General features: G+C 45.7%; 1 protein-coding gene across 4 annotated transcripts in view; it reads right to left on the bottom strand.

Annotated features, from left to right (window-relative positions):
- CACNA1B (calcium voltage-gated channel subunit alpha1 B) overlaps positions 1-13,395 on the bottom strand; it is a 475,064-nt gene that overhangs the window by 139,171 nt on the left and 322,498 nt on the right. For all 4 annotated transcript variants that reach the window (XM_019540610.1, XM_019540607.1, XM_019540608.1 and 1 more), the window contains 2 exons: positions 10,078-10,195; positions 191-258 (listed from right to left, as the gene is read on the bottom strand). In XM_019540610.1, the coding sequence (XP_019396155.1) occupies positions 191-258; positions 10,078-10,195 (186 nt within the window). The remainder of the gene's footprint in view (positions 1-190; positions 259-10,077; positions 10,196-13,395) is intronic.

Here is a 13,395-nt window from a genome sequence, read left to right as displayed (position 1 = left end):
ATGGAGGAAATGGAGGTACGTATCTTAAGGTGACTAAAGCTTGAGGAAGTAGGAGATTTAATTCAGATCCAGCTGCTGTGCATATAAAAAATGAAGAGGTGACAGGATGTGAGAGTCCAATAAGAAATTCTAGTTACTTCTTCAGAACAGAGACCAATGCATGTTGAAGAGCTAGATGTCTCATACATACCTTTGTCAACTCTTGTGCATTTGCAAGATTGTCAACAGCAATAGCCAGGAAGACATTCAGGAGTGTGTCTATTTAGACAGTAGCTAAGGAAAAATCTTTGTATACCAAAGAGTTAAACAATCTTCCACCCATGTCCCTCCATCTTGCAACCCACAGAGCATGATGGATACTGGAAAAGGAAAAAATCTTATGAGGTTATGAACTCCTTTCTCCTGCCAGTATATAGGATTACACCCTGGCTGAATATTTTCTAGTGCTAGTCCAATCCATTTATCAATTAACCAACCTTGAGTCTTCCAGTGGAAGAAAACAGATGTGACCTTTTCAGCCCCCCTTGCCCTCCCAGCTTCTCTACTCAAAACTCACAGCACAAACACACATGTGCAATTTTTGGCCTCGTTTACTAGAAGTTAGTTAAAAATCAACCTTTAGCTGAATAGGAAATTGAAAAACAGTCTGACTGGGCACAATTCTCATACAGTGGTTGCCATTAACAAAGAAATATTAATCTTTCCAGGTAAAATTTATCTCACTGCAATATTTACATACCAACTAAAGGAAAATACAATTTATCACAACAAAGTCAACATGACACTGAAAATATTACTTCTTTTCTCACTAACACTAAATGATTGGTCTCAGTATTATTATTCCTTCATTTATTACTACCAGGGACGTTTCCATTTTTGTCTCGATTTTAACTATTCTTTGTCCCTTTCTATCTTCTTATTGTGATTATTCTAGTTACTAGTTTGCAATAATGCCAAGAGAAAATTAAAAATAAGAACACCAAGCTGTTGTAAATGATATATATCTGCAACAAGGTGCTCACACCTAGACAGTCTGTGATGGCTGCATGGGTGTGGTGAGCTAAATACAGACATTCAGGGGGATTTGGGTGGGGGTTAAATCTGTTAAAAATGACTGCCTGACAGCAGGTAAGGTGCGGCAGGGGGCTAGCATGCTGGGGAAGTCCACCAGGGGATGGGGGGGCAGGTATAATCCACAGGTGGGGTGAGGCAGGCAGACTTGACCAACAGGACGATCAGGGGACTGGGGGCAGGTGTGATCTGTGGGGTGTTGCTGAGGTCTGGGAAGCTCTGGCAGGATCAGGGGGGCTCACAGGGCTCATGGGGGGGGCTTAGGAGTCCCCAGGTCCTTTTTTTAATGCCAATTCCCCCCTTCCCCATGAACCTATACCCCTCATCCCCCCCCCAACCAGGAGCAGTGGGCTCCAGCAGCAATGCTACTTGTTTGGCTCCAGCAGCGGTGGCACCTGGAGCAGCTTGTGAGGTTGGGGGGCCGGGGGAGGGCTGGCTGGTTTGGGGAGAGGTGAGAGACTGGGGTGTGTAAAATAGTCTGGTGCAGGGCGCGGGGCAGGAGGGCATGAAAAGCACAGCCCTGGGGCTGGGGGTTGGCAACTGGGTTTTCCCAGCTCCGGGATTGCGCAGGGGAAGTGTACAGAAGTTCCATGCACTGGTTAGACCTAAACTGAGTAAGTTTGATACTACATAGATCCAGGTTTATCTTAAACCAGGTTCCACAATTTTTAGACCAGTTTGTGTGCATGGAACTTCTGTACAGTTACAGGTTTTAATTGAAATCTGGTCAAAGACTGGGTTTGTAAGTGTAAGGTCGGCACCAGGAAGAGCTAAGTTTAAATTGGGTGGCCATTTTGTACCAGATTAACCTCCCCAAATGTCTACACTTAGCTGTGATGTCTCTGCTGAAAGGGAACCTAGAGGTTCATACATATATACTGTGCTGTTTCACTGAAGGCTTCCAAAGGGCTTTACAGCACTATGGTATACATATATGTATAGCAATTATTCTAACCAAAAGAGAGTAGCTGTGGCACAAGTGTTTAGGACTAAAAGAAGGTATAAACACACACAAATGAAATGGCTTAGGGAATTTTAGGCAGACTATAATCGATCTCATAAAGAGTATATAGGTTGTAACTACTGATTTGGTCTGTGCACTTGGCAAGATGCACAGGGCACTGTATTGTGGGAAAGACATTTAGAGAAGAAAGCAATGCAGTAGAAAGAGTAAAAGCAGTATATGGGGAGGATGGAGAGGACAAAGGACCTGTAACATAGTCAGTACCCTTTCTCGGATCTCTGGGAAAGACGCAGTGCAAGTTTAGGAAGATGTTGATGGGCAGCCAGGCTTTTTTTAATTTTTTTTTTAAGGTCCTGCATTTTCCACTGCAAATAGTGAATTTCAACAGCGTCCACGTTCTGGTAGTGCTGAAGTGAAATTGTCACCGTGATGCTCAGGAAAATATGTGACAAAAGGGGATTTTTGTGGGCGATATCTTTTATCAGAACCTTTACTGATTCTTTCCCAGAAACTCGAGGAAGTGTATTGTGGTACCCAAAACTTTGTCTATCCCAACCATGCAGTTGGTCCAATAAAGGATTTCACCTGCAAAAAACCTTGCTTCCCACATATTTCCTGCACCATCATGGCTACGGCACCAATCTAAATTCATATATTTGGGGGGAGGGGCTCTGCCCACTAGCAACTTCAAAGGGATAGTGGGGAGAGTCACTGGGGTATCTCCAGGCCAAGGTAGACTAAGAAAAAGTTGCCCATAATGTTTTGAACCTATTAAGTCACCTGAGTTAGTAGAGTTTATGATATGGCACAGAGACCTCTCTGAAATACGATCCACAGGAATTGCTTCTTTCTTTTTTTCCAGGTGGAGCCAGCAGAGGTGCAAGAATATCCTTCCTGCTGAGTCCAGACAATGACAAATAAAACTGCTGAAACCACCATTTCCTGCCTAGGCTGCTGCCCCCTGAATGGCTGCATTTCTGACAAAAATGTGAGTTCCATTAACTTTTGATTTTTTTAAAGAGAAATTACACTTCTCAGCTCTTTAATTGCTGACTGGAACCTGGTGCCTAATGTTACAACATGGAGTGGCAGGTACAGACACCGTGATACCCCTTGTTAGCTGGCACTGAGTGAGAAAGACTATCTGGACTCTTCCACTCCAGTGCTTCTACTGCTTTTAAAATGCCTCCAAGCATTCTCATCAAAAACCCACAGAGACTAAGAAACTAAATAATGAAGCTGCCTCCTGTCCCTGATGCCTACCCATACAGAAAATGTCCTAACCCCTGCAAACGTATCTTGCAACAGCGGACTCTGCTGAGCTGCTCCATCATCGAACTGGTGCATTTTGGTAGAGCTGTAGCCATGAGAATCTTTTTACATGATTTTAAAAAACTACCAAATATCAACCCCAATTCTGCTCCTATGCCACTTATGCCACCTCCCTTAAGAGTTATTTGAGACAGGTATCTTCTGGCCTATGAACAATGGAGGATTTTGTGCAACTAGAAAAATCAAGGAAAACTTCAGTTTCCCTCCTTTTGTTTTAAGCATACAAATTTCTTGTACTTTTCCTTGCAGAAAGCCTCAAAACCATAAAGTGATACTAAGAAGTAACTGGACTCCATTTATGATGTTAGAGGCTGGGAAGATATCCACCTGAATTTTGTCAAAATAGACTCCAGAAGAGGAATAAGGATCATAATTCCTTATGTTTGAAGGAAGCCAGGCAGCACCAAACACTATTTTCCAGGCCCACCCCAAAATGCTGAAGCTGGTCTAATGAGAGCACTATTTAGTCCATCTCTTTTAAACCTCCTCGTCATAAACAGGAACTTATCAAATACTGAGAAACAAAAAATAAATTCCTCTTGCAGAAAAACTGCCAGGTCTTTCACTTTGCCACTGCACAGCCTCCCAGATGGAGTAAGATAGAGCTAAGAAAATCAGTTCCCAGAGCTGGTCTGATATCAGTGATGCAAGTAAGAAAAATGAGCAGGACCATTTAAATTTCAGCTCCAGTGAAAGTCTATGCAAGGCAGGCTGGTGGCAAATTACAATTTGCCAAGTGAAAAATCCAGACTGGAAAAGCAGGAGTCTGTTCAAGCTTCTATGTAGGTACTATAGTGACAGAGAGGGGAAGTAATGGTAGATATTGTCTGGTTTTCTTTTAAATAATTGTCAGCGTCCCTTTAACTCAAGCATTAGAAACAGAATAGATATTTAATGCTACATCTAATCCATAACTCAGCTAGTCCAGGATTGTTCTCTGAAGGGTATTCTACAATACACAACCCAATCTAGCTTCAGATCTGTTAAGCAATGGGGCTTTCCTTAGGAAGTTAAGCCTCAGGCTAACAGATATAACTGTATCCTCCTTCCATTTTGCTGTGCACTCATATTAGGTCTCTCCCTGCATATTACATGTGTTACACCATTACTGTATTTTACTGTATAGGTCAATGCGGTGTATAAATTGACCCCAATTTTCTGATCCAAAAAGTTAGGTCAGCTTATACACCAGATCTATGAAATTCCCAACTTTTTGGATCAGAAATATGGGGTCTATTTATTTGTCCCCCTGAGCACCCTCACTGCAGGTCAGGCACCTGGGGGCTGGATATGTGCCACAGCACAGCTCACAGGGGACAGGGATGGGCTCGGCACTTGACTGGCGTGGCCTAGGTAGCACTGCTCACAAGGAATGAGGGCATGCCAGCGAGTGCCAAGCCCGGTGCCACTTACAGGGGATAGGGATGGAGATGGGGTTGGGCTCAGGGCTCAGCTGACACAGCTCCATCCCCTGTCAGTGGCACTGCTTGGGCTGCGCCAGCCGAGCACTGAGCCCAGCCTCATCCCCTGCGAGCGGCGCTGCCAAGCACTGAGCCCAGTCCTGTCCTCTGCAAGTGGCACCAGGCTTGGCACTCAGCTGGCATGGCTGGGCTCGGTGCTCAGCAGCGCTGCTTGCAGCAGATGCTCAACTGGCACGGCCCAGGCAGTGCCACTCACAGGGGATGGGGATGGGGCTGCACCAGCTGAGCTTGGCCCCGTCCTCATCCCCATCCCCTGAGAGCAGTTCTGGGCTAGGGGCTCAGCTGGCATGGCCCCATCCCCTGCAAGCGGCACTGCCTGGGCCATGCCAGCTGAATGCTGAGCCCAGAGCCACTTGCAGGGGATGGTGATAAAATTCGACCTTGACTTATCCACTGTAAGAGTTAAAAACTGGGTGTCAAAACTCAATCTATACACCATGAAATACGGTACCTGGTTAATTGCACAACTAATACTGGCTACCTGTGCAAATTAAGTATAGTGCCTTAAAAAGGTACAATCAGATGTAAAGTTATTGCTGGAAAATGTAATAACTTTATAGCTGGCTTCTATCCAGCTTTAATTTGCATGTGTCGCCTGTGCCTCTGCAGATGGGACCCCCTCACCTGAGTGGAGCTCCCAGCTGGGGGGAGGAACACCATGTGCACCCTTGAACCTGAGAGCTCTCAGCTGCAGAAGCACATATCCCTGAAGCTAAGAGCCCCATCAGTTAACAGGGCTCCCAGCCATGGGGATGCCCCACGCACCCTTGTGGCTGGGAGACTGCAGCTACTGTGCTCTTCCAGCCACAGGGGAGCATCATGCACCCCTGCATCTGGGAGACTGTGGGTGCTGTGATCTCCCAGCATGGAGGGGCGTGGTGCACCCTGACAGCTGGGAACCCCATCAGCTGAGGTGGCTCCCAGATGTGGGAACTTGCTTCTTGCCAGCCCAGAGGGAGCCCAGGATTAAGCTCTGCCTGCACAGGCAATAAGGTGCGATGGGATCCGATTCATGATCACACAATCATGCCTCTTGCCGCATACATGTGGCAAGGCAGGAAGCACAATTGTGTGGATCATGCATTAGATGCCATTGCACCTATACTTGCATGTATAGAAGGGCCCTTATTCTGTTAGTGCAGGTTAAACACACTTGTACCACTAACTGTTTAATGTGGAACCAAAGGATGAGAAGGGTTTTTTTGGAGGGGGGAAGGGTTGTTTTTTTTGCAAACTAAACTTAAAGTTCATTTTCAGACATTTCTGATAATGTTTTGCCTGACAGGAAATGATGGTTGAAGCCATCTGAAAGTTGTATGGTTTGTTTTCCACTCTTATAAGAAAAGAATGCTCTCTGCATGCTGTCAGCATTACTAATTCTACTCAATGAAAGGCAGAGATAGCAGTGACCTTGCTGCAATTCTCTCTGAAATATCAGCATGAGTGCCAATGGATTTACTACTGCTATTGCCATCGTAATCAAGGGGGAAATGTTTTAAAGCAATTCTATGCCTGTTGTCCCTTTTCTGGACAGGTTCTCATTCAGGTTAATTGGGGAGAAAGTCACAGGTTGGAGGGGGAGAGGGCCAGAGGGAGATAATTCCAAATTTACTGTATTACTTTATACTGATCAAAAATACTTAGGGTCACAGACTTCTGACCAAACAGGTCAGATCCTGATGTGACTTACCAGTGTGGATCTGGAGAACCTCCTTTGAGGTGTACGGATTTCCTCCAAATTTACAACAGCTGTTAGGGGCTAACATCAGAATCTGGATCAAAAAGTTCATTAGGATGAATTAACCCTGTTACTAGGGGTACACTGATAGAGTTTTGGGGCTGATACCGATGGCCGATTTTTAATGAACCATATTGGTGGATACCGATCTGATAGTCGATATGCAGCCAGGCAGCTTGTAGAGCAATGTCTGGCTGGTAAGTTTGTTGTGCGGGATGGGGAGGGAAAGCATGGGGTGTAGATTGAGGTCCCCACGGTGAGGGAGAGAGTGAGGCTGGGGCAGGGGGAGGCTCTGCACAGCCAGGGTGGGGCATAGGACAGAGCCACAAGCAGCTCATCCAGGAGGTCCAGGCAGGGGGGCAGCTCCCGCTGCTGCACATAGCCCTGTCTATGCTCCTGTGTGCCTTTGTGCTGCACTGCCACATTGACCACATTATTGACCACATCAGCCAAAAAAGCCAATTGCTGATGCAGTTAATTTTCTTTATACTGGTGCTGATCCGATATGGGACCAATGTCTTGGTGCACCGCTACCTGTTACAGTAGGTTTTCTAAATGTCATAAACATTATTCAGCTAGCTCTTTTCTCCATGTAGTTCATGCATGCAGAACCTCTACCACAGTGAACTCATTCCATCTGCAGTATTTGCACAGAATTAAAGACTTACACATGACATATCTAACTTGACAAATGTATATAGTGCCCAAGAATCCCTCTGTCTTCATTACAGGGTGTGTCGCAAGCAGTTCAGATTGTGGGCAATTGAAAAATGAAGCAAAGTGTTGGTGTCTCTCTCTTGGATAAGCTGCAAGGGAGATTATATAAATATAGTGAGAGTGAGTTATTAAAATTTCTTTAAAAATGTTCTCCCCTAAGTGCAAGCTCCATATGGAATCCTCTGCCAGTTAAAATGGAACTTTAATTTAACAGTAGTTTATTTCCACAGCATGAAGTCCTCTTTATATGCAAAACTATGATGGTTAGGAGTACTCGGCCCATTCAAATGACAGAGTAGCTGATCATGTTCAAGTACTTGATATAATGACTGTTATATTACACTATCTCTTTCCCATCCGATTTGTCCTGTACCTTGAAAAAAGCATTTCATAGATTAAATGATGTCAATAAAAATGTGACAGGGTAAAACATTTCAAAGCATCCCTTTAAAGCGTCTGCTTCTGGGACAGTGTGGAAGGGAAGCGGAAGAAGAGATACATATCAGGAACAGTTGACACCAAAAGGAAATGAGATGTAAGGAGTGGGCCTTCTTACACGGGGATATTGAAGGCTGGCCAGAATATATGTGGACTGTGATTCTGACGGGGTGTGTAGCATGGAAGTGAAAATCGCATTACTATAGAGAAGATCAGCATTTCCCCTTCTTCACTGACACATGCCCTCACTGCATTACATAAAGGGAAGGGCTTTTCCCAAGTATGAAAAGAGGACAGCTCTTTGATAGTTTGCTGAATCACTAAGGATTTTGTACCTGCCTGGTCCTGGACTACTCCAAAGACTAGAGCAGCTCCAGACGCATGCTAAGCTAGGCTCAAGAACTGCTCTTACTTTCAGTAGCCTTGTATAGCTGTCTGCAATGACAAATAGCTACAGCATAATGCTCCAACCACATCCCCTGCTGCCTCTAGCAACCTCTGTCTCAGAAACCTGCTCATATTGGTCAAGGCTGGGGGAATTCTCCAAGAATTGGTCCTGTCTTCACCAGCACTGCACTGAAAGGGATGGTGCAGATGACAGAATCTGGCCCTCAGTTGCTTTCAGACTGAATGATATTACTTGGAAACAATACTATGGTTTTGATCCACCTGCCCATTACAGAAGTGTTACGCTGGTGTCACTACCAAATTTGGTGGAGTTACATCTGCATTGGTAGAAGCAAAGACTCAACCCATATAAAAACTACCCTTTTTATGAGAGAATGAGCAAGACAGCAATGGAATCTATGTGGTTTTTAAAAACATAAGAACTCAGTCTCTTTCAGGTTAAAAGCGGGTCTCTTTCTCTCTCTCTCTCTCTCAGTCAACTTAATTATAGTTTAATCTCACTTTCAAATGCCATGCCCTAAGGAATTAGGGATATTCTTCTGTCCTCCCACTCCCCCAACCTGCTGTCCTGGTTTTTGCATTTCTAGAGTCACATACTGCACTGCATGAGGTAGATGCCTGATTACAGAAACCTGGTCTGCTCTGGGTAGTAGCTCCTGCTGCTCACTGACAGAGTGAATTAGAGCTGGGTAATTCCAAGGAGAGCCACTTAAATGACAAGTACAACTTGGGTGCCATATAATCTGCGGCTCCTTGTCATAATTCCTCACACAGAATAAGGAGGACTATGCAAGAGGAAAGGGCTGTAGTGTTGCTGCACAATAAATATACGATAGAGTCCATGGTTTCTTACCTTTCTTCAAAAGTGGAAGCCTTAATGATTCTATATGCTATGTCTCAAGACTGCTCTTTTCCCCACTCCTCCCTTCAACAGGATTTGCCAGAAAAAGCCCTTTGCTGAACTGGAGTGAAGGCTGCTGAACCCAACGGTCTCTCAGGTGGGAGCGACTGTCTAGTCTGATAAGGTTACTTTGCACTTCTACACAGCCTGTCACCCACATATCTGGAAGTGCCTTACAACAATGAGCTTTCTTATCCCTGCTTTACAGATGGAGAAACAAACCAAAGTACAGAGAAACTGGGGTCCGGTTTACACCTAAGCATGTACCAGCATAACTAAAATGGTTTCTTCACACTTCTTTGGTGTTTCAGTGCAAAATGTGCATGGGCAGATTGAGAGGGTCCCAGTTCAAATGACATTCAATGATTCTTCTCAATCTAGGCTAAATCAAAGACAGACACTAAATCTGAAGTAAGAGAGTCTACACACAACTTTGTACTGAAAAAACAAGATGTGAATGGACATGGATTAAAGCTCTGATTGCACTGCAATGGGGACCAGTGCATACTACAGGTATAGGCATACTGGAGCCAGCTTAATCTTGCTTGTACAGGCTCAGCAGGAGCCAAGCCAAGGCAATGCAAGCTTCAACCACCTGTGCAAGTACCCATGATCTCTGGTTGGTTTGTACCACCCCCCGTGCTGAAGCTTATGTTATTGCATCTTCACTACACTGTTTTCCAAATTAGCTAGATGAAAGCTTGCTGAGCTCACTCACACTACTGTGCTGCAATCATACCTCCCATTGCAGTATTTACTATTAGAGTTACCTGGTGTTAGTCTAGTTAGTGCTTAGAGCATGGCTGTGCAGGGACAAGTCCTAGGCATCTTACACAAGGTCATCCAGAGAGCCAGCGGCAGAAATGAAATAGAGCTCAGGTGTCCCGACTCCCAGCCCTATGTGCTATCCCTCTGCACTGCATTGTCTTTCATGCTTCAGGAGGTTGAGGCACCTTGTACGCTTGACTTGCGGGTGAGGAGATTGCCTGACATCCCCTGAAAATTCATTTCAAAATGGCAAGGATACAGTTACCAAACAATGTCAGGACGATGAAGTAAACGCAAGAGAACATTCCTGAGTGGACACCGCCCTGTGACTCTATCCCATGATACATCACCGCGTTCCAGTCTTCACCAGTCAGTATCTGCAGAGAGTAATTGGAGAAAAAAGAGGAGAGAGGCTGATGCAAGGACTGGAGTACTGAAACATCAGTTGTATGTAGCTTTCTCTCCTAGGAGAAAATTATGGGAAAAGGATGTGGTAGAAATGTGTGACAAGCATTCAGGCCCCTCGGCCTTCTTTTGCCTAGCCAGTATCTGTAACTTCTGCAGCCCTTTCTCTGCCCAGAATTGGCTGCATCTTTTCCTGCGTCCTTTAAACAGCACAGGGCTAGATCCTTTCTGAGAACTCCAAACAATACATTTCCAGATGTAGGCAGCCTAAACTAATTCAGCTTAGATAAAACCAAAATAATACCATGATTTCAGGAGATTCAGAAGAGAAAATAGATATCACAGACTGGGATACAGAAAGTACCTTCCAGCTAGCTGAGGCAGTATGTGGGGTCACAGAAGGGATTAAATCTGGATTAAGGGATCAACCCATCCAAACCTCAGGAACCAGAAAATTAGGATTTGACTGTCCACAGAAGCAACAGAAACAGCTGTGGTTTACTCTGAGGACCAAAGCAGGCACCACTGGGCAGGATGCAACTAGCAGCACCACTTCATGGTGGCTCTCTGGCTCTAGTCCCACTTCAGAGCGTCTTCCTTTTTTCTGGAGCCACCTGCTTTCTGCTGTCTGGTAGCATCTGTACATCGACAGGGAGGCCTGGGTGCCGGGTGCAGACAGCCAGCATGCTGAAGTGGTAGGGGCTGACCTCCTTTACATCCCTGCCTGCACCACCCTTAGAATCTCCCGCTCCTTTCTATAAGCCTGTCACACAGGCCAAGGTTTCCGCTGCACCATATGCGACTTTTCCTGTCGCAGGAAAAGAGTTACTGACTTCCAAACCCAATGCCCTGACTGGGCAAAGAAGGTAAAACTCCCAACACAGCACAGGAAGTCAAACCCCTTGTGCCCCCAATTTCCTTGAAGCCCTATTTATTGCATCCAACTGCTGCCAAAGCTATGAACACTGCTTCTCTCGGTGTTTCCTTTTTCATTTCTCTCCTGTGAAGGGGGGAGAGGAGGAGGTATGCAGACCACTCCAACTCCAGCTTGACAGCCATTCATTCCCCCAGAGATGCTAACTATCACCCTCGCCACTCTGGCAGCGGCTGCTGTTCTTGTGCTCCCTTCTAAGGGGACACCTGGTAGCCCACCCCCTACATTAGTGCATTGCACGGAGAACACGGCAGAGAAGAAGGAACGTGTGGAATATATCTAGAACCTGCCTTTACCGTAGTTGAGGGAGAAATTAGAGGCCTCTCTGTGTGCAAGCAGATGCCTTCTGGTAAGGACCTATGCTGGCTGACAGAAGTGTCTGGGGAAGCTGGGGGAGCCTATCCTGAGTAAGAGCTGATGGTTTGGAGGGATACCTGCAGTTTACCAGATGTAACTGAAGGGTGTCCGGGAGGTGCTGACATGACTAATAGCCGGGGTCCTAAATGGGGAACTGGGAGGTGCATGGGATGACAGGGAGGTAGCTGGGAAGGGTGGGAGATAGGGAGGGTGACCATATGCCCCAGTTTAGCTGGGACAGTCCCAGATTTCAGAGGCTGCTCCTGGCTGCCCGCTGAAAATTATAATAGGTGTCCCGGAAACTCAAGAGCATGGGGTGAGGTCAGGTTGGGAGGTGGAGTGGCACAGAGCGCTTTGCAGGTGGGCAGGCAGGCACTGGTGACTACCCAGCACACCACCCTGCCCCTGCCAACTTGTGAGAGTGCAATGGGAGGGGGATGCAGTGTCCCAGATGTCCCAAATGAATGTCCTGGATTTCCTCTGCTCAGCGTAGGGGTAGGTGATGGAGGCAGAACACAGTCCGGCAGTGAACCCCCCCGCTTTCCTCACTGGTTACTGCTCTCATCTCAGCTCTCATGTGCCTCCCAAATGACATTTGTGAGAGCAGGATGGAAGGCAAGCATGGAAGGCAAGTATAGAGGGCACCCGGCTTTCTGCTCAGGAAACACAAGAGCACCCTGGGGGAACAACTGCAAAGAATTTCCCCTTGGCCACTCAGCAGTCCAGCCACATGAGCACGAGTTAGTCTGAGCTGTTGCCATCGTTTTACTGCTGCACAAGATGCAACACACCTGGCTGCCCTAGTCAAACAAGAAGAGAACCACCCAGTCTGCAAAGACTTTGTGCTCCCTCTACCTGCTGCCGTGGAGGGGTCCTCTCTTGGGTGCAGCCCTGAGGTCTGGAGGGAGGACAGGGCAAGAGGCAGGAGCCAGCCTCCAGCCGGCATGCGGCTGTTTTCAGAGCTGCCAGAATGTAAAGAGTCAGAAGCAGCAACCTGCTGGGAACAGAACCCGGGTGTCCCGACCCCCAGTCCTGTGGGTCATCCTCTGAACAACATTGTCTTTCACATTTTGGGGGCGGGGAGAATAAACCCCCTTCCCCAACTGAGCAGCTCCCACTGCATTTTAGTGGTTGACAACATACTAACAATAAGTAAATGAATAACAATAAAATTCATCACAGTTATTGGTTGCTTATTCCATAGTAAAACCATTCATTTTTGACTGCCCTGCATGGCTGATTCTAGCAGCTGTTGGAATTCAGACTTCTAAACAGGAAGTTCTGTCTATATTCAGTAAGAGAAAAAAGAAAGTCTAGTGCACTGTTAGCAATCAAGTAGCATGTGCAAACAATATGCTAGAAACAGTCACAAATTCCAGCCTATATTCCTTGGAGAGAGGAAGTGACTCTAGCTGCTGGTATGATGGTGATGCTGATGATGACACAAGAGTAGGTAAAGTGTAGTAAAATGATCCTAATGACTCCTAAGGGTATAGTATGGTCATAGACCAGCATAAATCTGAAATAATTCCCAGCTATGTATTTACACATGAGTGACTGTGTATATGAATCTGGCCACTCATCTTTTAGTATGTGATAAATTATGCAAAAGCATTTTCACAAACATTTGTTCAAATGAATTCCACGTATTTGCAACTGCTCCCAAGTTTGCTTTCCAATAATATTCATAGAGCAGATTTTATTCTCACAAATGTTCATAGAAAACACTTCAGATATTTGTATACATAGGTATAAGCATGACAATTAAAGCTTGAAGTGTTCAAGAGTCAATAGGAAACCCATTGTGAATTTTGGGGATCCATTAATTCAGAAAGCAGGGAAGGCATGTAACTTAGGGAATCAATCACAGGTTGCAAACCA

The sequence above is a fragment of the Crocodylus porosus genome, unplaced genomic scaffold (genome assembly GCF_001723895.1).
Source record: "Crocodylus porosus isolate Cpor-Errol unplaced genomic scaffold, CroPor_comp1, whole genome shotgun sequence".
In the NCBI taxonomy this organism is placed as follows: domain Eukaryota; kingdom Metazoa; phylum Chordata; order Crocodylia; family Crocodylidae; genus Crocodylus; species Crocodylus porosus.
Note: the sequence above shows the minus strand (reverse complement) of the source record. Positions and strands in the feature narration are given on the sequence as shown.